We start from the raw sequence: 26,924 nt of genomic DNA, 5'->3' as shown, positions 1-26,924 counted from the left end.
CAGAGTAGGAGTGCTGATTTAGGATCATTTTGGTCTTTTAGATCATAATGAATAAGATTGGACAGATCCTAGATCAGCATCTACTCTGAGACGCTTTGTGGATATGGGCCCTGACCTCCTCATCATTAGTAATGTCTCTGAAGGATTCCAGTAGATGTTCTTTGAGGCATCATTAGCAGGTTTAATGAAGCCGTATTGTGGCCTGTGTCTCATTGTGACTCCCACACAGACAATAGAGGAGTCAAATATAGTTCTGATGTTTTTTAGATTAATTAATTACCCAAGTCATGCTGTCACATATATTATTAATATTGTTAAGGGATTGGGGCATTTAATGCTCTGTTGGCTTTCAAGTATCTTGTTGGTCAGTGACAACAATGATGCTCTATGCTAGCAAACGACACACTGTGCTTTGCTATACTTAATGTAGATGGTATTGTTTAAACATAGTGTATTGTATCAAATCAAATCAAATCAAATTTATTTATATAGCCCTTCGTACATCAGCTGATATCTCAAAGTGCTGTACAGAAACCCAGCCTAAAACCCCAAACAGCAAACAATGCAGGTGTAAAAGCACGTATTGTATTGAGTAAAAACTCTCACTGACAATGATCGTTTTTAACCACTCACACAGGCCCCATCCCCTTAGCAGGGCCTCATGGGGAACAGGGGAAAGGGCTTTCTCAGGGCTAACAGGAAATTAAATCGCTCAAACATCACATTTCTCCCATATGAATTTTTAAGATGATGGCTCCCTCCTTTTATTTCTAAGGAATGTGAGACACTTTGGCCAGAATTTGAGAACACAAGTTACTCAGGCTTTTACTCTCCTTTACCTATCCTCTCTCTCCTCTTCTGTCAGGTGAGCATTGCAGTGGGCTGCGCCACGCGGGATCGTAACGTGGTGTTCGCCAGCACCTTCGCCACCTTCTTCACACGTGCCTACGACCAGCTCCGCATGGCTGCCATCTCTGAGAGCAACATCAATCTGTGTGGCTCCCACTGCGGCGTGTCCATCGGTCAGTCCGCCCACTGACCTTTGACCACCCCCCCACCCCCGGTGACATGTCTGTGTAGTGACCCTGACTTCCTCACTGTGATCCTAACCTGACGTAGCTCTCAGCGCTGGTTCCTCTTGGACCGATTCAGTCCACTGCAGAAGACCTATCTCACTGTCACACAGTGTTAACACAGTGCTTCCCCTAACACTGTTTAGTCCAGGAAGGTCTTTGTCTTCAGTTGGTTTCCATTGAAAATGTTTGTAACACTCTTGCAGTGGGTTGAATCGTTTCCTTGGAGTTGGCCTCACGCCTTGTGATCCTGTATTATTTCCTGAATCCTGAATTTAGATTTTCCGTCTCTTCCGTCCATCTACTACTGTATCAGTGTGGCTCCGGCCAGCATTCGTTTCCTCCCTCCCCCTCTCTCTCTGTGTGTCATGGAAGTGGTGGTGGCGGGGCGGCCAGGTTTCCTTTTGGTTCCTCAGGTACATTGCATGCCCACGCCGACTCGCCCCACTGAACGCATGCCCGCCCTGTAGCTTTCACTTTAAGCCGCCCCATACACCCCAAATGCTATTGTGTGTGACTTGCATGCGTGTTTGTGTGTGCATGTGTGTGTGTTCTAGGAGAGGATGGACCTTCTCAGATGGGCCTTGAAGACATTGCCATGTTCAGAGCCATTCCCACGGCAACTGTTTTCTACCCTAGCGACGGTGTCTCCACTGAGAAAGCTGTGGAGCTGGCTGCTAACACAAAGGTACCCAGCACACAGGTTGACATTTATTGTCATGAGTTTTGACCTGGAGGCAGAACTGAGTGATTTCCCCTTAGATAGGCCGGCAGCAAAACCTAAACCATTTTGGAGTTATATTGTAAATTGCTATATTGTAAAAATGTATGAAAACAAATGTGCTTTTTGGTCTTAATTTAAGGTTATGGTTAGACATTAGAGTTAGCAGTGTGGTTATGGTTTGATTTAAAATCTGATTTGATCAATTACAATTTTATTTGTCACCTGATGAATACAAATGCTTAATTATGAGCCCTAAACCAACAATGCAGAGTTTTTAAAAAGTAAGAAAAATTAACAAATAAACCTCAAGGAAATATAGTAACACATTAAAATAACAATAACGGGGCTATATACCAGGAGTACCGGTACCGAGTCAATGTGCAGGGGTACGGATTAGTCGAGGTAATTGAGGTAATATGTACATGTAGATAGGGGTAAAGTGACTATGCATAGATAATAAGCAGAGATTAGCAGCAGCGAGAGTGTGTGTGAAAATTGTTAGGGCCTGGTATAGAGGTCCTGGATGGCAGGAAGCTTGGCCCCAGTGATGTACTGGGCCGTACGCACTACCCTCTATAGCATCTTGCAGTCGGATGCCAAGCATTTGCCATACCAAGCGGTGACGCAACCATGCTCTCGATGATGCAGCTATATAACTTTTTGAGGGGGAATAGGTGTTGTCGTGCCCTCTTCATAACTGTGTTGGTGTGTTTGGACCATGATAGTTCTTTAATGATGTGGACACCAAGGAACTTGAAGCTCTCTACCCGCTCCACTACAGCCCTGTGAATGTGGGTGTGCTCAGCCCTCCTTTTCCTATAGTTCACGATCAGCTCATTTGTCTTGCTCATGTTGAAGGAGAGGTTGTTGTTGTCCTGGCACCACACTGCCAAGTCTCCAACCTCCTCCCTATAGGCTGTCTCATCGTCGTCTGTGATCAGGCCTACCACCGTTTTGTCATTGTCAAGCTTAATGATGGTGTCGGAGACGTGTGTGGCCACTCAGTCATAGGTGAACAGGGAGTGCAGAAGGGGAATAAGAACACAGCTGGTCAGCGCATGCGCTGAGTACACATCCTAATAATCTGTCTGGCCCTCCGAACCTGCTTAATGGTCTTACTCACATCCGCTACATGCAGTTACGATCACACAGTCTTCCAGAACAGCTGGTGCTCTCATGCATGGTTTCGTGTTGCTTGCACGGAAGCTAGCAGAGAAGGCATTTAGCTTGCCTGGGTTTCCATTTATAATTTGTGAACTTTGCAAGCCCTTCCCCATCCTACGAGCATCAGAGATGGTGTAGTAGGATTCAATGTTAGTCCTGTATTGATGCTTTGCCTGTTTGATGATTTGTCGGAGGGTTTATCAGAGTATCTTATAAGCGTCCGGATTAGTGTCCTGCTCCTTGAAAGCGGCAGCTCTAGCTTTTAGCTCAGTGCAATGTTTCCTGTAATCCATGGCTTCTGGTTGGGATTGGTACTGTACGTAGGTCACTGTGGGGACGACGTCGTCGATGCGCTTATTAATGAAGCCGGTGACTAATGTTGTATACTCCTCAACATTATCGCATGAATCCCGGAACATATTCCAGTCTGTACTAGCAAAACAGTCCTGTAGCTGTGACTTTGTGGCTGTGCCAGCTAGTAACCACTCTGCAGAGCTGCCTCCAGAACAATATTTATGACAAAAAATACTAACCTGCACCTAGAACCCTCTCTATCACATCTGCCTCATGCTATGTGCTCACTTTACAATATCTTTGGTTCACACAGCTTCTGAGTATGGCTGAGTCACTGTTTAATAAACCTGTCTGATAAATGACACGGTAATGAAAGTCCAGAGGCTGATTGACATGTTTCATCTCTGTTTCAGGGTGTGTGTTTCATCAGAACCAGTCGCCCAGAGAACAGTGTTCTTTACAACAGCAACGAAGACTTCCAAGTGGGACAGGCAAAGGTATGGAGACAATGATATATGAGATGTACTATACACAATGACTAATGAAAGTCTTACAGTAGATCACTTTCTTATAGTACTAACATGCTTGCTAAATTATTTTAAATAGAAATATGCCTAGATAATAGAAACCTCCATCCCGTGTCCGTCAGGTTGTGTACAAGACCAACGATGATCATGTGACAGTGATCGGAGCAGGCGTGACCCTACACGAGGCACTGGCAGCTGCTGAAATGCTGAAGAAAGGTACAGAACAGTCCTTTCGGGAAAGTTACATAGCTCCTTCACTGGAACTCAATATTCTACATTGGCTGTCAGGAAATGTGGTCACCCAGGGACTGATGGACATCAACGTCATCTGAGTAATGCACACACACACACTCACACACACACTCACGCACGCACGCACGCACGCACGCACGCATACTGAGACTTTGTTGTGAGACTTGTCCCACTAAGGCATTGGACCATTCATTGTGATCTGGGGTTAAATGCCAACAGTGGTGGCTGATGGTGGTACTCTATTAATAAGCATGTGCACCCCAACAACAGAGTCAGAGTACTTCTAGCATCTGTCTCTAGCACTGTAGAAGTCTGTCGATTCATCTCTACTGTTTATCTGGTGTTGCGTGAATAGATGAAACACCATAGTTTGAACTGAAGAAATTTGTACTGCGAGTATTGTGTAACATGCTCTGTTTCTCTCTCAGAGAGGATCAACATTCGAGTGATTGATCCTTTCACCATCAAGCCTCTGGACTCCAAGACCATCATCGAGCACGCCAAGGCCACCAGGGGCCGCATTGTCACAGTAGAGGACCACTACTACGAGGGTGGGTACTCTGCACACATGCTGCTTTCTGGACTCAGGTTATCTTATTCCAGTGGAATACAATATATAGCACTGGGCACTGAGGTATGCAGTTTTAGATAGTTATGCAGTTGTGAGACATTCATGTGATTTGTACCAGTTCTTAAATCTCTAAGCCTGAGCATGTGCAGGAGGAGGAGAAGAGACTATCAACCCTCAATGTTTTTTTACATTTCAGCTCTGCTCTGGCCATTGGGCTTTCACTGACCTAGATAAAAGCAAGTTCAAAAATGCGTGGGTGTTTATTTTGGCACAGTTGCCTTATTTGTCCCTTGGTATTTATACTGTCTGTTGAAGGAACTAAACAAAGAAAAGAATAAGCACAGCCGTGCCACAGTCTGCATCTTAACATGAACTAACCCCCAACCAGCAGAAGCCATGCCCTGACAACCTCCAACCCCCACCCCCATTCCCTGACAACCTCCAACCCCCACCCCCATTCCCTGTCTACACATGAGCATGAATAGTGCATTATGACAGGTGTGCATGCATGGGTGACGTGGGGGGGCTGGGCGTCCACTCAAAGCCATAGGGGGTGGGAAGATGGTGTGTGAGGGAGAGGAAGGGGGGAGGCTGTGATAGGGGGCTTAGAGGGGGCTATATGGAGAGGCCCAGGCTTCAAGGACCCCCATTGTGCAGATGGCTACTAAAGTAGATTGGAGGAACACCCTCTCTCGCACCCGGCCCCCCTTCGCCACCGCCGGCCTGATGGTCAGTCAATGAGAAGGTGATGGAAGGCCTGTCAGGGAGGATCAAGAAAGACTCAGGGGGCTGTGGAGGTGACAGTGTTACAGTGTCAGTGAGGTGGAGGACAAAGCTGATGTATAGATCAGACTGAATAACCTGCACAAACAAAGACAGCTCAGCAAGACAGGCTCAAAGGAGTTAGAGGAGGAGAACGGATGTGACATATGGAGTCTTAGGACAAACCTCTGCACAAATACTAAGACCCAGAAAATAGAACTCTGCACTCCTGCATTTGAGGTTTTATTTAGTTGTAAAAAAGCTATATAAATGTGATTGACTTGACATGTGGTTGTAATTATTTAGGTGGCCTGGGGGAGGCGGTGTGTTCTGCTGTGGTGAATGAGACCGGCTTCAACGTGCACCGTATGGCCGTGGCCCACGTCCCTCGCAGCGGCAAACCCACTGAGCTCCTCAAGATCTTCGGCATCGACCGTGACGCCATTGCGCAGGCTGTCCGCAAGATGCTCAGCAGTTCCGCCAACGCCAAGTAGACCACTACCAGCGCCACTGCAACATGCCATTGTCATGGAAACGTCAAACCGAAAACACTTCTGGCAACCCCCGTTCTCCGAGAATACGAAGTATGAATCAAAGGATTCGAAAAAAGCAAATATGCTATTTCTGATAACTGTCATTGATGTGGTTTTGACCCTTGATCCATTGAGTTGGCCCCTTGTAAGTTCAGTACTCCAATCCCTCACAATCGACCCCATCCTAGAGAAAGTCATGAGTACTGCTGTAGTCTGAGTGAGGTGAACGTTCAAATAAAAATTGGTCTGATTCTCTCACATTTTGACGCGACACACCCTGTACCCCATGTGAGCGAGTGTGTGAGTGGACATGGGTCTGGTGTAGAGCACTGTTTTTAGCCCCTCATCCTGACTGGGACTTCACACCAATAAAGGAACGGTTTCTTCACACCCCTCCAGTCTGATAGTTGTTGCGTATTGACTTGTTATTTCATGATTTCATGTCCATAATGAAATAACATCATAAACACACCTACACAGCATAGCCTACATGGCAACACACAGACACAGAAAGGAGAGAGAATGCAATCGGACCATCATCTACAGTAGGGCAAAAAAGTACTTAGTCAGCCACCAATTGTGCAAGTTCTCCCACTTAAAAAGATGAGAGAGGCCTGTAATTTTCATCATGGGTACACTTCAACTATGACAGACAAAATGAGAAAAAAAATCCAGAAAATCACATTGTAGGATTTTTTATGAATTTATTTGCAAATTATGGTGGAAAATAAGTATCTGTTACAGTGAAATAATACCATGCAGATTTATGCACAATTATGAACTTGAAAATGTATTGATAAACCAATTAGGAACATTTGGGCAGTCTTGACACAACATTTTGACCAGATATGGTTCATTGGATCAGTCTAAAACTGTGCACCTACACTGCTGCCATCTAGTGGCCAAAATGTAAATTGCGCCTGGGCTGAAATAATGCATTATGGCCGTTCTCTTGTGTTTCAAAATGATGGTACAAAAAACGTTTTTTTCTTTGTATTATCTTTTATCAGATCTAATGTGTTATATTCTCCTATACTAATTTTGCATTTCCATAAACTTAAGTGTTTCCATTCAAATGTTATCAAGAATATGCATATTCTTGCTTCAGCTACTGAGCTATGGGCAGTTAAATTTGAGTATGTAATTTTAGGTGAAAATTGAAAAAAAAGGGTCAGATCCTAAAGTGGTATTAAAATCAGATCAAATAACAACATTGGGTGATTAGAAATCCAAGGCATAAAAACAAAGGAATCCATGTATTTAGTCCGCAAGCGAGATCCCTGCAATGTGTCATTGAAGATCTAGTTCACTTTTCTGGCCTCTCTCAATTTTAACCTAATTATGTGTTCCACATTATGTATTGGATCTTTAGAAAATACAACTTTTACATTACCCTGCAGTTTACCTATAAAATGGGCTGATGGTGAAGTAGACATAATTAGTATTCATATAGCAAAATATATAAATGAGCTCTCCACAATGAATTTCAATAGAAAACTTGTAAACATTGACAAGATCCTGCAACCATGGAGAGGTAAATACCTGTCTATTTATGGAAAAATGACACTGATGAACTACTTAGTCATATCTCAGTTTACTCACTTATGGCGCTGCCTACTCCTGATGATTTGTTTTTCAAATCATATGAGCAAAATATATTTAGCTTTATCTGGAATGCTAAGCCAGAAAACATAAAGCGTGCCTATCTATATAGTGAATATGAACTAGATGGTTTGATATTAAATATAAAAGCACTAAACCTCTCTTTAAAAGCTTCACTTATATAAAAGTTTTACTTGAACCCAAAATGGTTCTCAAGTAGATTACTAAGAAAAGCTCATCCATTGTTTAGAAATGGCCTTTTTGCCTTTGTGTAGCTTGCCATGACTCATTTTCTATTAATTAGGACAAATATTACAACAAATATTATGGTTGAACTCAAATGTGGTGGTTGATAAAAGACCTGTATTTATGGAAAATATGTTTGAAAAGGGTATTTTGTTTTTAAATGATATTGTAAATTGGAGTGGTAGAGTTACAGTAGCAGTCTAAAGTTTGGACACATACTCATTCAAGGGTTTCATTCAAGGGAAGACATCCAAACTTTTGACTGGTACTGTATGTCTTTCATTAAGTTATCGGATTTGTATGGGAAGGCCTGCTCAATCCAAGATTACAACCAATTGATTACAATATTACCCTGAAAATGGAGGCAGGTGGCAGCGGGAGGAGGTAGGGAACTGGTCTGTCTGCCCAATATAAAGGATTAAAACTGATAGAGAAATAAAAATAGCATAAATAGGAAAGTATACCATTTTAATTTGAGGACCAGGATGTTGACAACTGTGCCATACAGACTGCAAAATAGCTGAGAATAGGTGTTTGATGTACCGATTCCATGGCACATGGTGTATGAGTTGATATTTAAAATGATTCAAGATTCAAGACTGCTTTTCAGCAAAAATGATTGTACAGAATTCTTTGGGGGTGGGGAGTGGAGGGGGTGTTTTTTTGGAGGGGTCTTGGACGGTCAAGGGGAAGCTCTCGGGGAACTGTGGGGGGATCTTGGATGGTTGGTGGCCTGGCGGTTGGGAGATGGGCCGGTGGCCGAAAGGTCGCTGATTCGGGACCCCGATTTGACTTGGTGGGAGATCTGTCGACGTGCCCTTGGGCAGGACACTTGACTCTGGTTGCCCCTGTGGATCGCTCTGCATGGGAGTCTGCTTGATGACTGAATGTAAATGTTGATTGGCTTCACTGCAGGTATATTGAATGTTTTAATATTCAATAAAAATACCAAATAAAACACGAGACACACATTGACTTGAGCCATACCTGATCAAATCTGGTGCAGTGTGTCTGCTGATAGTCTGGACTACGGGCCCTGTATGCATGCTGCATTGAGAGCTGAACATATAAGGACATATCCACCACCCACCTCGTGCTGTGCATATTTCATTTGTTTTAATAATTAAAAAGCCTATTGAAAGATTCAAGGGCACATCAGCATGTATGTGTGCATGAAACTGCAGATAGAGATACTCTTTAAACATAGGGTCATCCAACAAGATGAGAGAGAGGAAGCTGATTAGAAACACAGTAGCCCACCACAGAAATATAATACCAACCACACATGGCTGCTGTCGCACTAACCTGAAGACCACTGTGTTGGGGTAAACAAGGTGTTTAGGGCCTAGATTCAATCAGATCAAGTGTTAACTGACAATAGCGATGCGGATGTTTTGGCGGTTTAGGAAGTGGAACTGCGTTGAAGACGTCAAATCATTGTCACTAAGCCACACCCACCCGCCCCACTCACATTAGAAGTTCAGAACGAGATAATTACACTCAAATTGAAAGATCATTCAACTAAATAATGAGGATTTCTATCAGCCTAATGGACGTGTAGATTACATCTCACATTCCACTGTTTGAACTTGTAATCAAGGCTGCATGGGATTTCTGTTAATGTGACTTTATGCAGGCAATGTCTGCTTTACTGTAGGTGTAATTCCAGGGGCCACTTGTGGATTTGACAGCTCTAATGCCGTTCCACCTCCGACATGTCAAAACAACTACTATGCGGATATTGGTTAAAGCGGATCTGATTGAATTGAGCCCTTAGTCTGAGGCACACTGAAGCAGGCGAAACTCAGTCCCTTGGTGAGAGACTGTAGTTTTACTGGATGTTATAGTCCATGGTACTCACTGTACTCTACCCTAATGTGGGTTTCTCCACAGAGGAGTACATGTGATCTTGTATCTGACCTTTAACCCTAGGCTGTGGGTACCCTCCCTGTGAGTTGCAGCAGCTGCGATAGTGGCAGTCTGGGGGAATCCTCATGGTCATTAGAGCATCTGTCTCTTGGACAGTATCACTACCTCATTACCAGTTACAAGAGATGGAGAACCCCCCCCCCGGAAATACCCCTGCCCCCCAGCCCCAATCTTCTAGACTGTCATCTGATTGCCCCTCAGTGCTACCCCCTCCCCAAATCTGCCTCTGACCCCTCCTGTTTGCGTATATCCACCCTTGAGTGAACAGCCGGTCAGCTAGCTCTGTTAAGGAACATCAGAGGACTCCACCATGATCTACTTCCCTAGTGAAACTGTTCCCCAGACAGGCCTGCCCACATCTTCCACCCTAGTAATCCTCAAACAAACACGACACCAGCATACTGCAAACAAAGGTCCACCACAGACCACCTCAAACACAGAGACCACCACAAACAGAGACATTTCCATCTTTTGAGTAATGCAACAGAAATAACTATTTTCTCCTTGTCTGAAGAGATGTCATGAAAGAGTACAGGAAGAGGATTTCTACAAAAATATCAATAACTATTATGCGTATTGTAAATTAAACAAGCTGCTTTAGGTCAAGATCTTATTTTACTTAAAAGCCCTTTCCATACAGAGACATAATGACGCTATATACATTACATTCTTAATTATATGGGTACAGGGTAACATTTATTACACGTTGACACTATTTTAAAAAATAAAAATAAAAGTAAAATGCTGTTTATCTGTGTGCCATGTCATAGTTCATGCTGTCATTCCCCCTCCCATCTGTCATTTCCAGTTTCAGCCCCCCATGCCTTCTCTTCCCACCACATTTCCTTCTACTCCTGCCATCCTCTAACTTCCCACCATCATCTATACACACATTTACATGTTCTTCCTCCAGTACCCTGTCTCTACTTCCCTCCAACCCAGATGCTCTGGTCCATCTTCTCTATTCTCCTCTAGTTCCTGTACTCGTCTCCACAATCTCCGATGAGGCTCATGAGGTCACACGAGCGCTGCAGCACGTCGTCGATGGTGCGCAGGTCTTGTGCCGTGAGCTCCAACTCTGGGCTGCAGCTGTGCAGGCTGTCCTTGATGTGTTCCGCCCCAGCAACACCGAGACGACAGCCCACGATGACTCCAGCCACTGCTGGCCGGTCCAGAATGTAGCGGGTAGCCACGTTGGCAATGGAGCAGCTGTGGCCCTGGGCAACACTGTCCAAGACAACCAGCAGCTCCTGGAACAGCCCCCATCCTCCCCAGCCATCAATCACCTTCTTGTATTTACTGAGGGAGGCAGTGTTGAGCTCCACCCTGCTTGTAGGCTCCGCCTTCCCCAGATAGCGCTCTGAGAGTAGACCACCGGCTGAGAAATGAGGGGGGACCGAGCGATGGAGGTTTAAAAAGATGGAGGGAGGGGTTGGATAGAGAAAGAGAGACAGAGACAGGGTAAAGATGAGGAAGAGAGGAGATCGGGTGAAGAGGGAAGCAGAGAAACAGCACAGACGCATCGTCAGTTGACTCCATCTTAGATTGCCACCATTTTATATCACTACACCCCACATTGCAAGAGTCAATATGGAAAGGATTTCTACAATCTCTAACGATATTAAACAACTTGCTAATTTCAGTAATACTAATAACCATAATGCATCAAAGCAAAGCATGCAGTATCTCAGATTTCTTCCCCAATATATCTGGAGAGAGTACGTTATGTTTTTCATTACGGACTTATGCGAGAGTCAGTCATTATCAGATCAGAATATCAAGAATACCATGACTAGAAGGAGCGCTTATGGGTCTGTCTAAAGTTGTGATTTACGATATAATATCGTAAATCACATAACTTGAAAAAAAAAACAGACCATAGCCGGTCACAACAGTAACTGTGAGCTAGCCTGGTCTAGATCTATGGGTCAGATGGGTAGGCTAAACCCCATACAGATCTGGGCCAGGCTAACTGGGACCTAATACAACCCTTCACCACTGACTCAGTGCAGTGACATGAATGCTTGTGCTTCTTCATCCTCTTAAATGGCAAACGCCTGATGATCTAGAGCAGCCAAAAAGCAGCAGTAGGAGTAGAGCCGTGGCCGTGATGACTTAATCCCATATGACCTCAGACCGGTCCTCACCCAGAGTTCCATAAGTGAGGAGCTGGATGCCGTGAGACAGGCAGACTGCCTCCATCTTAGCAGCGGGCCGCTGGTCAATCAGAGAATACTGCACCTGGGAGGAAACATCCCTGGACATTAATACTGGACATACTGAACGCTGACGCAGACTAATGTACTGAACATGCACAGATTTCACAATACTCTATAAGGCACAAGGAAATTGCCTCCCATTAAGCTTGTGAGAAAGCGAGAGAAAGACGGAGCAAACAAATGAGGGAATGAGGGAGCAGGCACTGTACCTGGTTACTGGAGATTCTGATCCCTTTGTTTGTGATCTCTTCAAGCCTCTGAGTGTCAAAGTTGGTAAGGGCCAGCTCTCCTGAAGAGTAAGAAAATAAGGAGTACATCTAAACTTGACAAACAGGCACAGCTCATCAACAAGTACACAAGGTACATGGCTGAACTGTGAATCTTAACAAAGAGCTTGTGTGCATGGGATTAGTAAATGGTTATATAAGATGACCTACGTATAAGTCCATCCTGCTGCAGGTCAGACAGGTGACCCAGGGCATGCAGGTATCTATTATCGCTGTAGTCCCACCAGTGGAACTGCACACAGTCCAGAGAATCCACCTGCATACGGGCCATGGAACGCTGCAACGCCTTCTCCACAACCTAGTGACGAGTCATATTAAAGATGTCTACACCAGGCGTGAGTTATCTTACCCTGTTATGGCTGGTGAGGGTGCAGGCTTTTGTTGCAGCCAAGTGACATAGGTGAACCAGAACAGACACCTCAGAATAGAATCAGATAAGGGAGTCTCTCACAGAGCTGAACCAGAACAGACACCTCAGAATAGAATCAGATAAGGGAGTCTCTCACAGAGCTGAACCAGAACAGACACCTCAGAATAGAATCAGATAAGGGAGTCTCTCACAGAGCTGAACCAGAACAGACACCTCAGAATAGAATCAGATAAGGGAGTCTCTCACAGAGCTGAACCAGAACAGACACCTCAGAATAGAATCAGATAAGGGAGTCTCTCACATAGCTGAAAGTTGTCCTGAGACACTGCCCTCAAGCAGTTCTAATTGTTAATTGGTGTAATACACAGTATTTAGATTTCAGATTTTAATGGATGGTGGACAACTTGCAGGATGATTTTTCACACACTAGTCTGTATTAAAGACTCACCTTGCGGTCCATTGGTCCAGGTCGTGGCACCCATTTGGTCAAACCTTGCAGGGGTGCTGCAGCATCACAGCTGGGTTTCCATTTCAGCTAGAAAACAGAATGCTACAATTACATTCCGTGCCATCGGTGAAAAGACACTGAAATGTATTCATAAAATGTACTCAGTTGTGTACCACACTTCATATAATAATACACTCAGTCCACATAATCTCCTCAAAGATCTCAGACACTTTTCAGTCAGATGTGAGAGACCATATAAATCTCTCCGTTTCACACGTGAGAGCAGATGTATCTAGTTACAGACAGGTGATTCAACCCTCAGAGAGGTTGGTGTTGGGAAGCATCTCAGAGGACATTATTCCAGGTGTCAAAACACATCCAAGTCATAATCGTGTGAGATGCAGCGTGCCTGGGCACCGACAAGGTCTGAAACCCATAGGAATCAATAAATGAAGATGCAAATAAAATCCTCATATTAAAACCATTGTTAATGGTGAAAAAAAAGAGTGTGGGTGTAAGAGTGCATCTGACAATGTGTGTATGACTATGGCTTGATGTGTAAGGGCTTTTTCATGTGTGTGTATAAGTGAGAGTTTACTGATTTACTAATTTACTGATCTTCCATACGCAATCTCTCCCCTGATTCTTGAGAGCGAGACTGAGCAGCCCAACCGCCGAATAGCAACTGTGCTACATTAGCTCCCTCCTGTGCCAATTCAGGGGTACTGCTCCACTTGCACACAGATCTGAGATCAATGTTCATACAATCTACAATATGTACACACACTTTCAATCCAACAGGTTCATAATCTGGAGTTTGTGTGGTGTAGGCTACAACAACAATTCATACCTGGCTGTTGAAGCGTCCAAAAATCTCCTCCGCTGGTCCATAGATATCTGCCATGTCAAAAGTTGTTAGGCCAGCATCAATATAGGCTTGCATCGCCTGCACTGGAATAGGAAAAGGGGGTTTGATAATAACTGTTAGGGAAATAAAAATTGTGGGTAAAAAATGCTATAATAGGCAGCATCATAAAAAAAAAATGTAATTACATAAGTACCCATTTTTCCATTGAAACTGTATGGAACTGATAAGCTATAGCCAGCAGCATACAACCCTGCATCTCACTGCTGGCTTACTTCAGAAGCTAAGCAGGGTTGGTCCTGGTCAAACCCTGGATGGGAGACCAGATGCTGCTGGAAGTGGAGGGCCAGGAAGGAGGCACCCTTTCCTCTGGTCTAAAAAAAAAAACATCCCAATGCCTCAGGGCAGTGATTGGGGACCCTGAGTAGGGTGCTGTCTTTTGGATGGGACGTTAAACGGGTGTCCTGACTCTCTGTGGTCATTAAAGATCCCATGGCACTTATTGTTAACCCTAGTGTCCTGGCTAAATTCCCAATCTGGCCCTCATTCAGTCACCTAATCATCCCCAGTTTACAATTGGCTCATTCATCCTGTGACTGTTCCCAAGGTTGTTGCTGTAAATTAGAATGTGTTCTCAGTTAAATAAACTGGACAAAATATTGTGTGGGGCACTCACTCATATAAGACATTAGCTAGACACTTAAGGTCTAAAAACGTGTGAATAAATTTGATTTTGAAGAAATTTTTACCCTACTTTCAGTTTACCTGCTTTGGGATGATCCACCGGACCATGAGCACCTGATACCTGCCACATGCCGTTCAGGATGCGGCAGATCTCCAAGCCCCCTGCCAGCCTAACTTTGGGCACTTGAGCCATCCTAAAAAAAATGCAGGATAGTAAACAGACTGCATTCCATTCTAAATTAAACCACTATCTAGATCAAATGCTTTCAACATTTCGGGTTGTGTACTTATCTGTTGAACTGACATCATAACTAATACAGAAAGTATATACTTCCGGCCCTTCTTTGGACACTGTGTTAACAACCCTCCAGGCAAGCTTCAATGCCATACAACTCTCCTTCCGTGGCCTCCAATTGCTCTTAAATACAAGTAAAACTAAATGCATGCTCTTCAACCGATCGCTACCTGCACCTACCCGCCTGTCCAACATCACTACTCTGGACGGCTCTGACTTAGAATACGTGGACAACTACAAATACTTAGGTGTCTGGTTAGACTGTAAACTCTCCTTCCAGACCCATATCAAACATCTCCAATCCAAAGTTAAATCTGGAATTGGCTTCCTATTTCGCAACAAAGCATCCTTCACTCATGCTGCCAAACATACCCTTGTAAAACTGACCATCCTACCAATCCTCGACTTTGGCGATGTCATTTACAAAATAGCCTCCAATACCCTACTCAACAAATTGGATGCAGTCTATCACAGTGCAATCCGTTTTGTCACCAAAGCCCCATATACTACCCACCATTGCGACCTGTACGCTGTCGTTGGCTGGCCCTCGCTTCATACTCGTCGCCAAACCCACTGGCTCCATGTCATCTACAAGACCCTGCTAGGTAAAGTCCCCCCTTATCTCAGCTCGCTGGTCACCATAGCATCTCCCACCTGTAGCACACGCTCCAGCAGGTATATCTCTCTAGTCACCCCCAAAACCAATTCTTTCTTTGGCCGCCTCTCCTTCCAGTTCTCTGCTGCCAATGACTGGAACGAACTACAAAAATCTCTGAAACTGGAAACACTTATCTCCCTCACTAGCTTTAAGCACCAACTGTCAGAGCATCTTACAGATTACTGCACCTGTACATAGCCCACCTATAATTTAGCCCAAACAACTACCTCTTTCCCAACTGTATTTAATTTATTTATTTATTTTGCTCCTTTTGCACCCCATTATTTTTATTTCTACTTTGCACATTCTTCCATTGCAAAACTACCATTCCAGTGTTTTACTTGCTATATTGTATTTACTTTGCCACCATGGCCTTTTTTGCCTTTACCTCCCTTCTCACCTAATTTGCTCACATTGTATATAGACTTGTTTCTACTGTATTATTGACTGAATGTTTGTTTTACTCCATGTGTAAGTCTGTGTTGTTGTATGTGTCGAACTGCTTTGCTTTATCTTGACCAGGTCGCAATTGTAAATGAGAACTTGTTTTCAACTTGCCTACCTGGTTAAATAATGGTGAAATAAATAAATAAAGTAGCTGGTTCATTTAAACTCGACATTCATCGTACGGTTGTTGATACTTCCAGCAGCTTAGCTGTTATCAAAGTTAACTCCTTCGACGAAATACATAACTGGGGTATGCAAAATTATTTACTAAAATATTATTTACCTTTCTTTGCGATGTAGTTACTGTGTAGATAGCTTACACAAGACAGCCTCGGAGTGTGTTGAGCTAACTACGGCTGACTGTAATAAATAAAAAACATTACAAAACATGTTATGTAGTTTATGCATGTCGTTCTTCTTCTGCTTCTTCTTCGATGAGGTTTAACCGCGGTTGGCATCCAATAAATGTTGCATTACCGCCACCTACTAGACTGGAGTATAACTCCCTTATTAACCTTTGCTTAAAAAAAAAAATATATATATATATATATATATATATATATATATATATAAATATATATATATATATATATATATATACACACACACACTGCTCAAAAAATAAAGGGAACACTTAAACAACACAATGTAACTCCAAGTCAATCACACTTCTGTGAAATCAAACTGTCCACTTAGGAAGCAACACTGATTGACCACACATTTCACATGCTGTTTTGCAAATGGAATAGACAACAGGTGGAAATTATAGGCAATTAGCAAGACACCCCCAATAAAGGAGTGGTTCTGCAGGTGGTGACCACAGACCACTTCTCAGTTCCTATGCTTCCTGGCTTCACTCTAGTGGTAGCATGAGATGGAGTCTACAACCCACACAAGTGGCTCAGGTAGTGCAGCTCATCCAGGATGGAACATCAATGCGAGCTGTGGCAAGAAGGTTTGCTGTGTCTGTCAGCGTAGTGTCCAGAGCATGGAGGCGCTACCAGGAGACAGGCCAGTACATCAGGAGACGTGGAGGAGGCCGTAGGAGGGCAACAACCCAGCAGCAGGACCGCTACCTCCGGCCTTTGTGCAAGGAGGAGCAGGAGGAGCACTGCCAGAGCCCTGCAAAATGACCTCCAGCAGGCCACAAATGTGCATGTATCTGCTCAAACGGTCAGAAACAGATTCCATGAGGGTGGTATGAGGGCCCGACGTCCACAGATGGGGGTTGTGCTTACAGCCCAACACCGTGCAGGACGTTTGGCATTTTCCAGAGAACACCAAGATTGGAAAATACGCCACTGGCGCCCTGTGCTCTTCACACATGAAAGCAGGTTCACACTGAGCACATGTGACAGACGTGACATAGTCTGGAGACGCCGCGGAGAACATTCTGCTGCCTGCAACATCCTCCAGCATGACCGGTTTGGCGGTGGGTCAGTCATGGTGTGGGGTGGCATTTCTTTGGGGGGCCGCACAGCCCTCCATGGTCTCGCCAGAGGTAGCCTGACTGCCATTAGGTACCGAGATGAGATCCTCAGACGCCTTGTGAGACCATATGCTGGTGCGGTTGGCCCTGGGTTCCTCCTAATGCAAGTCAATGCTAGACCTCATGTGGCTGGAGTGTGTCAGCAGTTCCTGCAAGAGGAAGGCATTGATGCTATGGACTGGCCCGCCCGTTCCCCAGATCTGAATCCAATCCAATCATGGGTTGATAAATTTGATTTCCTTTGATCATTTCTGTGTGATTTTGTTGTCAGCACATTCAACTATGTAAAGAAAAAAGTATTTAATGAGATTATTTCATTCATTCAGATCTAGGATGTAATTTTAGTGTTCCCTTTATTTTTTGGAGCAGTGTATATACTACAAATACCCTACCATCTAACACTAGACTCATACAAAAGTATAATAATTACCATTCTCCACTATTTAAATCTATTTAGTCCTACTTCAGGCCAACAACCAGAATGGATGGGACACCGCCACTTAACACACCCTGTAACTCTTCCGATGTCAAGTTTCACACACCTAAAAATCACTCTGCAGCTGCCACCACAACCTCTATTTTCTGTGACTTTACGTTCCATCCCTGCAGTATAGTTGATAACCATTGCTATAAATGCCAAAAATGCAATCTTACTGAAACATACAGTACCAGTCAAAAGTTTGGACACCTAATCATTGAAGGGCTTTTCTTTATTATAACAATTTTCTACATTGTAGAATAATAGTGAAGACATCTATGAAATAACACATATAGAATCATGTAGTAACCAAAATAGTGTTAAACAAAAATATATTTTATATTTGAGATTCTTCAAAGTAGCCACCCTTTGCCTTGATGACAGCTTTGCACACTCCTGGCATTCTCTCAACCAGCTTCATGAGGAATGCTTTTCAGTCTTGAAGGAGTTCCCACATTGTCTGAGCACTTGTTTGCTGCTTTTCCTTCACTCTGTGGTCCAACTCATCCCAAACCATCTCAATTGGGTTAAGGTCGGGTGATTGTGGAGGCCAGGTCATCTGATGCAGCACTCCATTACTCTCCTTCTTGGTGAAATAGCCCTTACACAGCCTGGAGGTGTGTTTTGGGTCATTGTCCTGTTGAAAAACAGGTATAATGTCAGGAAAAGAACATACCAGATATAGGCTAGGGCAACAAAAACACTAACTGCTCGACCCAGTTGAATACAGTATAGGTATCTTACCGTTTCATTGTTCATCACTAGTTAACATGAACTCTCCCCATAGGTTATCTGTACATCAAATTAAATTCCTAGGCAATTTATTTCAGTACACTTACAACTGACAGAAATTCTCTCATTCCAAGGTGATCCAAATTAACCTATTTGTGCAACTTCCATAGAAAAGCAGTTTATCTATATTATTATCTACTACTCCAACACTACTTGCTATGAGATTGGTCCCCAAGTCAGAGTTCACAGCGACAAGCAACTGAAACCTTACAGTATTGGAGATATAAAAGAGGTATAGAAAAGTTCATATTTCCATCGGTGAAATGTCAACCTGCGTAAGACCTACTTACAGTAATATGCAAACAATGTCCATTTTTATTAAAAGTTGTTTGACCAAACAAACCAGAAAATTATTTTTTAAAACACCATTCAATATGAACTTATCACTTTATAACACAGGTTCCCTGCTCGCTAGTTGATCCTTGAAGAAAAATTGCAAATACACAGTAGTAACTACAGTACCGTAGATAATGGCAAAAAAAATGCTTCAAACCCCAAACAGAAAACATTTAAGAATAGTTGCCATAATACACTCAAAGATATTTGTCCATCTTGCCATATTGTCCATTACAATGTGTACCAAACATGTTCTTTCCAAAATGTTCCATGATAACCAATATTAATGAACTTCTTAATTACAAAAATAACATATTATTCAAGAATTAGAGGTATTATTTCTGTTGTATTACATTTCATGACATGACTCTGCCCTCAAAGCTCAACCCTTGGTGTGCAGGTTTCTGTTCCGGCTCATTGTTCAATCATGTCAACTTGGATGACAATCGCCTAACGGGGCAGCAGGTGGTTAGAGCATTGACCCTGTAACCAAAAGGTTGCTAGATTGAATCCCCGAGCTGACAAGGTAAAATAAATCTGTCGTTCTGCCCCTGAACAAGGCAGTTAACCCACTGTTCCTAGGCTGTCATTGTAAATAAGAATGTGTTCTTAACTGACTTGCCAAGTTAAATAAAAAAAATTAAAAAACAAGTAGGCCATGTTTGTAAAAGAAATAAATGTACCTGACTTGCAGAGTTAAGTAAAGTTACATATAAAAAAAACATTACGGTAAGAGACCCTGCACAAACAGGACTGATACTTAAATGTAAATGTAAAATGATAATGAGAAGTAAAAGGCATTGTTGTTCACCTAATACCTTTTTTGCACTATTGGTTAGAGCCTGTAAGTAAGAATTTCACTGTAAGGTCGACACCTGTTGTATTCAGCGCACGTGACAAATAAACTTTGATTTGTTCAGCATGTCTATGACTGTTAAGTAAAGCCATTGGAATTGGATGTCTTCCCGTCTTTACCCTTCAGTGACTCCCTGTAGAGCAGCAGCCTCTCGGTGGTGTGAGGGGGCAGCCGGCTCCTCTTGGCCCTGACAATGCAGGACGCCATGGGGAAAAGCCAGTCAAAGCGCCCTGATGTGGCTGACACAGCCAGCAGCCTCCTGGCTGTACTCTGGAGCTGGGGAAACCGTGAGGCATCTCTCCAGAAAACCTGGGTGGAGCAGTCCCCATGCAGCACAGGCTCTGATAAGTACTGGTCCAGCTCAGACAGCTTCATGGTCTTGGCCGCAGGCTGGAGGAAACCGAAGATGGACTTGCGCTTGAGTTTGACGCTGCAACTGTTAGAGCTGGAGGCCTCATGGCTGTCTTCACTCTCTTTCTGCTTCACCAATGGGTTCCAGGAATCCATGTCGGTCACCGACGCCTCAACCAGCGTTCGGACCTGGAACTTGGAGGGGGCGGCCAGTGTGGAGGTGTCCCCCTCCTGCCTGGCGTTGTCGAAGGGCTGGAGCTTAATGTGGGGGTCCAGCACTGTGACAAGGATCAGGTCCCTCTGCAGGATGAGGGGATGGAAGTGTGTGTGCAGGCCAGATCGGAGCCCCTTGGAGAAGTGGCTGTAGTTGGTGGGGAGGGTCTCTAAGGTCCTGTCCAGGCCGATCAGAGAGGGGATGATGAGGGAGAAGGTGACAGCGTCGCTCTGCAGCACCTGGATGACCTCCTCGAAGGGCTCCAGCAGGCCGATGATGTCCACCACCTGCTCTCGCTTGGCCCTCACCATGGGCGGGGAGCTGGATGAGTCCTTGGCTTCAATGCGGGCCTGAGAAAGCAGGGTCATGACCGAGCCCCACACCGCCTCCAGCACCATCCGCCGCATCGACACAAAGGTGGAATTCCAGTGACCACTGTCGGGTGAGGGGGTCAATGACATGCCACACTCCTTCAGCAACACCTCGTTCCAGTAGGCGCTGCGATGGAAGAAGGCCACCACGTTGTGTACCTGTGACAGCAGGTTCTCCACAACACGAGAGTTCTTCAGAGCCTCCTTGATCACCAGCTGCAGCATGTTGGCAATGCAGCCCACACTGGTGCCAAACTGGATCTCTGAGAAGTCCTCTGTGGGCATCTGGTCGCCCATGAAGGCCCGCATCTCCTCTTCGTTTGGGTCACCTCACTGAGACGAGCACATGATCCTATAGTCGCAGAAGAGGTCATAGGCAGCGATGGTGTGCTTGGCCCCGTTGGTGATGATGTAACCCAGGTTGTTGGGGAATAGGCCCTAACTCAGCAGAACGGCCTCCAGCTCCCGAGCCACGTTCAAGCTCTTGTGGCCGGTGGCGGAAGGCCACGGTGGGCCGGTGGATGTGCCAGTCGTCATCCAAGAAGTACAGCTGCACGGCGACAATGTGGTCGGCATAGGGGTTGGCCCAGAGGTCCAGGGTGGCGTGGATCACAGCATTGCCTGAGCTGGCCGCTAGGCAGATCTTCAGGTTGCGGATCAGATGGGGCTTGATGGCCTTCTCCACATCATCGTACAGCCTGAGGCCCACTGAACGCTGGGACAGCCTCTGATACTGGCGGCCGATCACAGACATGAACCTCCTGAAGCCTGAGCCCTCGACGAAGCTGAGGGGAAGCATGTCCTCCAATATCATCCTCAGTACGGCTTCTGTGATGCTTTTATGAAGCGACTTGTGGGTTGTGGGGACACCGCTAGAGCAGGGGCTGTTGGAGTCCCTCTTGGCTGAGACAGGTGGAGACACCACCATCTTTGGCCTGGCTGGGTGAGAGTCCTTTTTTGGCCTAATTTTTTGAGTGAGGGCCATAGCCTCTCTATATTGCCTCATCTACAGAGAACAAAGAAAATGGGCGAAGCGGTTTGAATGTTTCAAGATTATACTGTGAAGAAATTCTCAACTGGGGAAGCATGTGAGCCAGCAGCATACCACCCTGGCTTGCTTCTGAAGCTAAGCAGGGTTGATCCTGGTCAGTCCCTGGATGGGAGACCAGATGCTGCTGGAAGTGGTGTTGGAGGGCCAGTAGGAGGCACTCTTTCCTCTGGTCTAAAAAATATCTCAATGCCCCAGGGCAGTGATTGGGGACACTATCCTGTTTAGAGTGCGGGTGGGATGTTAAACAGGTGTCCTGACTCTCTGAGGTCATTAAAGATCCCATGGCACTTATCGTAAGAGTAGGAGTGTTAACCCCGGTGTACTGGCTAAAGTCCCAATCTGGCCCTCAAACCATCACAGTCACCTAATAATCCCCACCTAATAATTACAATTGGCTCATTCATCCCCCCTCCTCTCCCCTGTAACTATTCCCCAGGTCATTGCTGTAAATGAGAACTTGTTCTCAGTCAACTTACCTGGTAAAATTGCAAAGAAAAAAAAAGAAAGTGTCTCCACTAGGTTATAATACAGAGTGTTGGGAAGGTATTCAGACCCATTTCTTTACATTAGTCTTATTCTAAAATGGATGAAATAGTTGCTTACCTCATCTACATACAATACCCCATAATGACAAAGCAAAAACAGGGTTGTAAAATATATATATATATATTTACTTAAGGATTCAGACCCTTTACTCAGTACTTTGTTGAAGCACCGTTGGCAACAATTACAGCCTCAGAAGACTTCTTGGGTATGACGCTACAAGCTCGGCACACCTGTATTTGTGGAGTTTCTCCCATTCTTCACTGCATATCCTTTCACGCTCTGTCAGGTTTGATGGAGAGTGTTGCTGCACAGCAATCTTCAGGTCTCTCCAGAGATGTTTGATTAGGTTCAAATCCGGGCTATCGCTGGGCCACTCAAGGACATTGAGACATTGAGACTTGTCCCGAAGCCACTCCTGCGTTGTCTTGGCTGTGTGCTTAGATGTCGTTGTCCTGTTGGAAGGAGAATCTTTGCCCCCGTTGCTCTCTGGAGCAAGTTGTCATCAAGGATCTCTGTACTTTGCTCCATTCATATTTCCCTCGATCCTGACTAGTCTCCCAGTCCCTGCCGCTGAAAAACATCCCCACAGCATGATGCTGCCACCACCATGCTTCACCGTAGGGATGGTGCCAGGTTTCCTCCAGACGTAACACTTGGCATTCAGGCCAAAGTGTTCAATATTGGTTTCATCAGACCAGAGAATCTCGTTTCTCATGGTCAGAGTCCTTTAGGTGCATTTTGGCAAACTCCATACTGGCTGTCGTGTATTTTACTGAGTAGCGGCTTCCGTCTGGACACTTTACTATAAAGGTCTAATTGGCGGAGGGCTGCAGAGATGGTTGTCCTTCTGGAAGGTTCTCCCATCTCCACAGAAGAACTCTGGAGCTCTGTCAGTGACCATTGGGTTCTTGGTCACCTCCCTGACCAAGGCCATTCTTTCTCGATTGCTCAGTTTGGCTGGGCGGCCAACTCTAGGAAGAGTCTTGGTGGTTCCAAACTTTTTCCATTTAAGAATGATGGAGGCCACTGTGTTCATGGGGACCTTCAATGCTGCAAACATGTTTTGTACCCTTCCCCAGATCTGTGCCTTGACACAATCCGGTCTCATAGCTCTACGGACAATTCCTTCGACCTCATGGCTTGGTTTTTGCTCTGACATGCACGGTCAACTGTGGGACCTTATTTAGACAGGTGTGTGCCTTTCCAAAATCATGTCCAATCAATTGAATTTACCACAGGTGGACTCCAATCAAGTCATAGAAACATCAAGGGTGATTAATGGAAAAAGGATGGACCTGAGCTTAATTTCAAGTCTCATAGCAAAGGGTCTGAATATTTATGTAAATGAGGTATGTTTTTACTTTTAATACATTTGCCAAAATTTCTAACAACCTGTTTTTGCTTTGACATTGAGGGGTATTGTGTGTAGAATGACGAGGGGAAAAAATAATTGAATCAATTTTAGAACAAGGCTGTAACGTAACAAAATGTGGAAAAAGGGAAGGGGTCTGAATACTTTCCGAACGCACTGTAAATTAAACCTGATAGGAGGATAACAGAACACGGGACATATCACTTCTGTTTGTCTCCCACAGACATACACTGAGTGTACAAAACATGAAGGACACCTGCTCTTCCCATGACAGACTTATGTGAAAGCTGTGATCCCATACTGATGTCACTTGTTAAATCCACTTCAAAATCAGTGTAGATGGAGGGGACACGGATTGTGTAGGTGTGCCATTCAGAGGGTGAATGGGCAAGAATAAAAATATTTAAGTGCCTTTGAATCAGGTATGGCAATAGGTGCTAGGCACACTGGTTTGTTTCAAGAACTGCAACGCTGCTGGGTTTCCCCATATGCATCTACAAATGGTCCACCAACCAAACAACATCCAACAAAGTAACAGTCCAGGACATCGCATTCTTACCACCTCTGGAGGTTCAGGCTCCGAGTCTAAAACAACATCACAACGGAAATCCACCTGCAAGCAACAATAACCTAGTTTATCAAACATCCACTATATTCAAAACGCAACACTTTACCTTGTGTACACTAAAAGCATATACAGGCACCTGTTTATTTGTTTTGTTTAATGTGAGAAACACAAATGGCTAACCTCTCCCTGCTCCAAAGTAATGGGTGATGGGTTAGTTGAACCATGGTGCTTGTTAGTATGTGAAGAATTCACAGGGCTGACCTCGGCCTGCTCCAGAGTAGTGGGTAGTAGTGGGCTCCCATCATTGTCCTTAACATATGCTCCCATCTCTACATTACGTTTAATGGTTGAGTTCCAGTGGTTTTTCATGGCATCGTCAGTCCTGTCAAAGGTAGAAATGTACAAATTCTGCTAGGTCAACATAGGATCTGAATGTGACCCATTTCATTGCATGTGGCAGGGTTTGATATGATGATTAACCATGACCCACATGCCAGTAAAAACGTCTGGACCAGTTGATCACGACAGCCACTTGCTCCATCAACATTTTCAGCTCATTTTGGCTGTTCAGTTTGAGATTTCTGTGCACTGCTGCGATCTTCCATTGGAAACTACTGGGGCAGCATTGGATTCAGCACCACATTGTCGAAAGCACATGCATAAAAGTCTGTCTATTTGAGCAATATGATTGGCTGTTCATTTAAGCACCACCAAGAGTCACAACAACTTCTTGAAAATCAGAGCACAGCATAACTAGTTAAATATTAGACTTAGCTAAAATTATTAACTGTTATTCATTTATATTACGCAGCTTTTAATACATACCATATTAAAACTGTTGCCTATTCGTAGTTTAATAATAGACACGCTAACCTATGGGCCCCGCATGGCCCAAATGCACCTTAAACTACCCCAGGTCCGGGACAGTAGAAATATAGTTTGGGACAGAAGATTTTGGGTCAACTGACGTGACACGGTCAACTAGCCTGACGGGCCAGTGAGAATAAAAGTTCATGCTGGACCCTGTTGTGGCAAATAACCTTCCAGGTAGCAGTTTGGCAATCTCAGCCCAGCGGTTCCCCAGGACGCAGTGGGCTTTGTAGATGATCAGGTCCTCTGGGGTCCATGAGGACTTCTTCACGTCCGGGTTGAGGTGGTTGTGCCAGCGCTCCCTGCACTGCTTCCCCAGGCGGCCCTTCAGGTGCTTGGCCACCATCGCCCACTGCTTGGTCCCATATTTACTCACCAGCTCAATGACCTACAGAGAGACAATGATGTAAGAAGGAGAAGGATAAATAATGGGCTGTGGAAATCATTTTCCTCTTTAAGGACAGCAAACTATCTGTATAATGACATTGGCTTGTTGATGCTCACCTTGTCATCCTCCTCCTTTGTCCAAGTACCCTTGATTATATCTGGATCCAGAGCCTTCATATAGCGGTGCATACATTGGTACTCTGTGCGTCCCTAGAGGAAAGCAACTTTTGTAAGGTTTTACACAGATATGCTCTTATTCATAGTATCAATCCTAACAGGAAAAAAATAGGACTAAAATTATATTCTACAATTAAGCCTGTGCTATATCTGTCCCAAATACTCACTGGTAGGAAGCTGACGATAGTTTTCCAGTCACTTTTTCCAAAGTTGTGCACCATGATCTTTAGATTATCATCCTACAGGTACAAGAGAAAGAACATACTACTGCACCTGCTAACTACAGAGCAGCTGCAACTATTCTCCTCGTTCTTTATAGCACTTTCACATTAGTCAGGGCTGAGAGCCTCTGGTTAGTGTTTAGGTTACAGAGGACTATATAAACAAGTATAGGAGGCCATTTTAGAGTTATGGGAAAAGGCCTCAAGTTAAATCCAGATCAGTCGCTCACCTCCTCATGAGTCCACTTCACTTTAACTTTACAACTCTCCCGCTGTTCTGCCACATCAGAGTCCGTGTCAACACACAGCATCCCGTCTCCATCATCACTATGCATGTTGCAAATAAACAACTATAAAATGATGAGACCAGATGAAGACATAAAACCTTAGCACACCTGGATTCAATCTAATTTGATGTTTAAGTGAGACATGGGCTGCATTCCAAACACTTAAAAGACACCTTATCACCTCAGCCCTCAAATTAAGTGGACACTTTTGATGACGTCTGACGAGTATACACTTGCAGGGGCAAGGAAGGAATGATTTTTAAATGGACTTCCCTTGCCCGGAAATTCATCACTCGTTCATCCAGCGATGACTGTTTTCAGCCACTGGTAGCTTTGGGGAGTTTTATATGCGCTACAGTCAATTATGATTGCATGTCTACTTATATGAACTATATAATGATTAATATACACCTACTGTATGATAGCTAGCAAATGATTTAGCTAACTAACGTCAGCCTGCCTAGCTGGAACTTTTGAAGGAAAATGTTGCACTTCTATAATTTCCAAAAGCTAACCAAACAAAAACATCCCTTTTACGAGATGTGTTTGTGCCGTCATGTGCATTAATAGCACAATTTGTAAACTTTGACAATAGTTTTTACTTACAC

General features: G+C 44.4%; 2 protein-coding genes and 1 pseudogene across 2 annotated transcripts in view; 1 reads left to right on the top strand and 2 right to left on the bottom strand.

Moving 5' to 3' along the window:
- LOC118359700 (transketolase-like) overlaps nt 1-6,295 on the top strand; it is a 29,585-nt gene extending 23,290 nt beyond the window's left edge. Inside the window, exons 9-14 of the mRNA XM_035738322.2 lie at nt 866-1,022; nt 1,631-1,761; nt 3,669-3,752; nt 3,905-3,998; nt 4,463-4,585; nt 5,674-6,295. Of these exons, the coding sequence (XP_035594215.1) occupies nt 866-1,022; nt 1,631-1,761; nt 3,669-3,752; nt 3,905-3,998; nt 4,463-4,585; nt 5,674-5,861 (777 nt within the window). The 3' untranslated portion in view covers nt 5,862-6,295. The remainder of the gene's footprint in view (nt 1-865; nt 1,023-1,630; nt 1,762-3,668; nt 3,753-3,904; nt 3,999-4,462; nt 4,586-5,673) is intronic.
- A 3,831-nt stretch (nt 6,296-10,126) lies between these two features.
- LOC118359699 (uncharacterized oxidoreductase YccK-like) lies at nt 10,127-16,413 on the bottom strand. Its single transcript, XM_035738321.2, has 8 exons — nt 16,234-16,413; nt 14,632-14,744; nt 13,852-13,952; nt 13,002-13,088; nt 12,334-12,481; nt 12,106-12,185; nt 11,825-11,918; nt 10,127-11,055 (listed from the first exon to the last, which is right to left on the bottom strand). The coding sequence occupies exons 2-8, from the start codon at nt 14,741-14,743 to the stop codon at nt 10,649-10,651; spliced, it is 1,029 nt and encodes a 342-aa protein (XP_035594214.1). The 5' UTR covers nt 14,744; nt 16,234-16,413; the 3' UTR covers nt 10,127-10,648.
- A 2,152-nt stretch (nt 16,414-18,565) lies between these two features.
- Nucleotides 18,566-26,910, bottom strand: LOC118359696 (uncharacterized; annotated as a pseudogene).
- Nucleotides 26,911-26,924: the final 14 nt, after the last annotated feature.

Source organism: Oncorhynchus keta, chromosome 27, assembly GCF_023373465.1.
Source record: "Oncorhynchus keta strain PuntledgeMale-10-30-2019 chromosome 27, Oket_V2, whole genome shotgun sequence".
Taxonomy (NCBI): domain Eukaryota; kingdom Metazoa; phylum Chordata; class Actinopteri; order Salmoniformes; family Salmonidae; genus Oncorhynchus; species Oncorhynchus keta.
The sequence above is the reverse complement of the archived record's forward strand: the minus strand, read 5'-3'. Positions and strand labels throughout refer to the sequence as shown.

What these genes read in the sequence shown, in the direction of transcription:
- LOC118359699 (XM_035738321.2), bottom strand. Translation starts at nt 14,743, where the DNA reads ATGGCTCAAGTGCCCAAAGTTAGGCTGGCAGGGGGCTTGGAGATCTGC. An exon ending in TCAGAATCTCCAGTAACCAG is followed by an intron (nt 11,919 to 12,105) that starts GTACAGTGCCTG and finishes GTTTCCTCCCAG; the next exon opens with GTGCAGTATTCTCTGATTGA. An exon ending in CCTCACTTATGGAACTCTGG is followed by an intron (nt 11,056 to 11,824) that starts GTGAGGACCGGT and finishes CTCATTTCTCAG; the next exon opens with CCGGTGGTCTACTCTCAGAG.